This window comes from Hevea brasiliensis, chromosome 8 (genome assembly GCF_030052815.1).
Source record: "Hevea brasiliensis isolate MT/VB/25A 57/8 chromosome 8, ASM3005281v1, whole genome shotgun sequence".
Taxonomy (NCBI): domain Eukaryota; kingdom Viridiplantae; phylum Streptophyta; class Magnoliopsida; order Malpighiales; family Euphorbiaceae; genus Hevea; species Hevea brasiliensis.
In genome coordinates, this window is record NC_079500.1 from 39,053,328 (window position 1) to 39,057,404 (window position 4,077).

The window sequence follows — 4,077 nt, forward strand, 5'->3', positions numbered from 1 at the left end:
TAGGCCACTGAGCTCACTTGTTTTCTTGTGTTTACAAGCTCACATCACGGTCAAACTAGTCTAAGGAGACTCATGGCAACGTGAAGACCTCACAAAATATTTTATTCAGATTGCACTGCTAGCATTTTGAGTAGGTCATAATTCAATCTCATAAAAAAAACATATCTACAAATTAAGTCACTTTATAGCAAATATCTAAATAAGTATGTTCTACTATTTTATACATATTTTTCAATTATATAACTTTTAACTAGAAAGTATACTACATGATTAAAAGGTGATTTAATTATATAATTAATAACTATAAAGTGATTTAATATATTTATGATTAAAAATGATAAAAATTAATATTAGGTTACATATATGCACTTATAATTAAAGACAAAATAAGTTATATATATATATAAGATAATTTTAATTGCATATAATATATATAATTTTATTGAAAATATATAATATATCTAAAAAATATAAAAAAAAAACACATATGTATAAAATCGATTCTTCAATTTTATTTCAGTTTTTTATTAAGAATCAAAATCAAACCAAAATAATAAAATAAATTCAGTTCAATTCAATTCAATTCTTACAATAATAATTCTTTTTTATTTTAATTCGATTCAATTCGATTCTTAATTTAAATTATGAGTTATTTTTCCATTTTATCTCATTGATAAAAGTTCATACAAATCTTTGAAGTTGGATCCAAATCAATGTCTTAAAAGCATAAATGAGAGGAAAAAAAAACTTTCTACATAACTAAATAAAAAAAAAAAAGAAGATAATGATGCAATTAGGGATTTTTCTTTTTGTCAGGAAGAATATAGAAAAGAAATTCAATTAGAACTCGAATTGCATGTTGGGTGTGTATCCAATCGCATCGAGATGGGAAGCTATGGCCTTGTTCATTCCTGGTGGACCGCACCTCAGTATCTGCGAATTTTAGTTATTATTATTATTATTATTATTATTATTATTATTATTATTATTATTATTATTATTATGGCTCATTCAATTAATTAAACCAAAAGAAAAGCATGGTGATAGAGAAGAAGAGAAGCAGTTTGATATATATATTAATTAATTAACCTGAATGTCTGAAGCTGGAGGTGGACACTGTTTTTGAATCATTTCCTTCGATATGTAACCAACACCTCCATTCCATCCATCAGGAGGCTGCCAAATTTGGAAGAGTATGCATCACAGCCAAAGAATTGAAGAAGTTGTTAGATTTAAAAAAAAAAAATTATAGGGAATTTTAATTATTATTTTAAAAATATATAAATTAAAAAGTGAAAAAAATTATATAAAAATAAATGTAAAAACAAAAAAGATATATATTTTTTAACATTGGAAAAAAATGAGATTAATCGATAAATAGAGTAACAAGTGATTTTAAAGAAAACATGCCTGACTGACGACATAGAAGACTTTGAACTGATTGGGAAATTTGGTGGCAAAGTCATCTAATTCGTCCTGAAATTGCAAATACTCATCAAAATATTTGTAAAATTTTCATAATATATAATTTTTTTAAAAAAAATTAAATTAAATTTTAAATGAAACCTAATTTATTTTTAATTGGTTGGACTCATTTAAAATGGCAGATATTTTAAAATCACATTAAATAAAATTGTTCACAATTATAAATCTAATATAAATTCATAAACTAATGTTATAGAATTTATTATCATTTTTTTTTTAAATAATTAAAATTATTTATCAAAAAATTTCATATTCTCAAGCAAGTGATTCGAGGCATGTAAGCAATTAAAATAAATAAATAATATATAGAACAAAAGAGAGGTTTTTTTCACCTTCAAAAGAATATCATCATATGTTGTATTGGCGTACATAAGATTCACATTGGTTTTATCTTTTGTGTTATTTAATATTGCTCTTGTAATCTGCACCAAAGAAAAGAAAAATTATCAAACGAGATTTTTAAATAAATTATCAAAAGAGATTTTTAAATAAATTTCTATTTTGAAATTATTTATAAAATAATAAAATTTTAAATTTAAATTTAACCAATATATATATTTACCTGAAATATTGGGGTAATGCCAGATCCTCCAGCAATCATCCCAAATGCTCGAACCTGATTAGGTTTGTATGAAAAGCGGCCCTACTAGCATAACCCAACACCACTATTATATTATATTATATTGCATATGTACAATAAAATTTTTCTTGAAAAAAAAAAAATTCTAATATATACCCTGAGAATAAGTCATAATTAGTTGTTAGACCATGCTATTTTAAAAAAATTAAATTAATTAATTAGTAATATTTGATTTGATTTAATAGATTATTTAGTCTTTTCTTCTATTTTTTTAATTAAAAAACCATTGAAAATCTTAAATGCATATGAAATTTTAAAAATATTCTCAATTAACAATTTATTATTAAATTTAAATTATTAATTTTAAAAATTAGAAAATTATACTTTAAACAATTCCTTGGAAAATTATCTCTATTCCAGGGACATTTTTATAATTTTACATGTATTTTAAATCTTTTACTTTTTTTTTTAATTAACTAATGGAAAAGCGTGAGCATATTAGAGACAAAGGGTTATTTACCTTGGGTCCCTTTACGTCCAAAAATTCACCTTCTTGCATCTCCCTGAAATGGTGAGACATTCTTCCCTTTGGATACATCTAATTGGAGGATGAAATTAAAAATGATAAACCCAGGAGCTGCAAATCAACAATGGAAAATTTCAGAATGGAATTCTACCTTTACAACAAGTTCAAAGTAACCAATGTCACTATCCAAAGTAATTGGTGTATATGGCCTTATTACTTCTTCACCTTCACTATCCTTTCCCCTGCTCCACAATATCATTCACACTTGTATTAATGTATAGAAAATTACTAACACTTATATTAATATTATGAACTTAAAATACAAATATATGAGTTCCATCATATGTATTGTATTTTAAATACACGATAGATCGAGTTTAGAAAAAAATTTTTCATTAAACTAAATAAGTTTAAGACGATATAATAAACCTGCAAACGACATGTTTTCCAACGGGCAGGCCCAACACTGATGTGGGTGTGGGAAGGGCAAATCTAAACTTGGCAACATTGTGGCTGAGTGGTGTTTTTCTAATTAGTTTGAATTGCTTGAATCTCTCAGGGTTTAAGCAGCCTGGAAAGTAAAGGGAGAAGAAAAGATTAGTAGTTAAATTTTGCAGCATCAAAATGTAATTAATGTCCAAGACTAAAATTTTCATAAAGTTTATTCTACCAAATACGCTTTGCATTTAGTTAAAGAAATTCTAATTCAAATCAATGAGTTTTGTCTCATTAATATTTGAATCGACTTTACAACCTATTTGAAAATTAGAATTTTACAAGAGTAATTCATAAGAGAAGCAATCAAATATTTGCCAATAAATAAATGAATAAAAACCTCTGGGTGTTCTGGTGAAAATATAATAAGCAACAGAAGCAATGCAGACTGCACCGATGGAAATGGCAAAGGCTAGCAGCTCAGCTTGAGGTTTTGATTTCAAAACCATTTTGATAAAGGCAGAGATTATATCCAATGGCAATCTCCATCTCAGACTATGTAAGTCCATTGTGACGAATACATAGACCAATTAGTGTCCAATATATTTTTATACTTTTACGTGCTATTCTTTGCTTTCTCTTGTCATCTTCAATTGACATGAAAATTGGTTTCTGCTTTTTACCAACGGACAGGGTGTCAAGAAAAGAATCAGTGCAAAGAAAGTTATAGAAATTAGGGCGTCATAGGGGTTTCAAATCAAACCGAACCACCAAGAATAGTATTAAATTGAAGTTACTTTGAAACTTTAGTTTGGTTTGGTTTGATTTTGGTTATTCACTAACAATTGAATCAAAACCATATCGAAACCGTACTGAATTGGAGCATAACCAAAAACTGAATTTACACTTATATTTTCTATTTTTTAATGTATTATATATTTTTAATATATATATATATATATATTTAATTATAAACTAAATACGATCTAATATTATATTTTATTTCTATATATTTTATTTCTATATATTTTCTTAATAATTTTAGTGATAG

General features: G+C 25.6%; 1 protein-coding gene across 1 annotated transcript; it reads right to left on the minus strand.

The window, feature by feature from the left end:
* Window positions 1-653: 653 nt before the first annotated feature.
* LOC110656963 (NADH--cytochrome b5 reductase 1) lies at window positions 654-3,591 on the minus strand. The gene is made up of 9 exons (XM_021813979.2): window positions 3,427-3,591; window positions 3,021-3,162; window positions 2,743-2,833; window positions 2,586-2,663; window positions 2,048-2,128; window positions 1,818-1,907; window positions 1,411-1,476; window positions 1,090-1,176; window positions 654-933 (listed from the first exon to the last, which is right to left on the minus strand). Exons 1-9 carry the CDS (start codon window positions 3,533-3,535, stop codon window positions 841-843), a joined length of 837 nt encoding a protein of 278 aa, XP_021669671.2. The 5' UTR covers window positions 3,536-3,591; the 3' UTR covers window positions 654-840.
* Window positions 3,592-4,077: the final 486 nt, after the last annotated feature.

Bases quoted from the DNA above. Each gene is read 5' to 3' on its own strand.
- LOC110656963 (XM_021813979.2), bottom strand. From the start codon at position 3,535: ATGGTTTTGAAATCAAAACCTCAAGCTGAGCTGCTAGCCTTTGCCATT. The intron at 3,163-3,426 runs GTTTTTATTCAT...TTTACTTTCCAG, and splicing joins TTTCACCAGAACACCCAGAG to GCTGCTTAAACCCTGAGAGA. The intron at 2,664-2,742 runs GTAGAATTCCAT...TCCTCCAATTAG, and splicing joins ACTTTGAACTTGTTGTAAAG to ATGTATCCAAAGGGAAGAAT.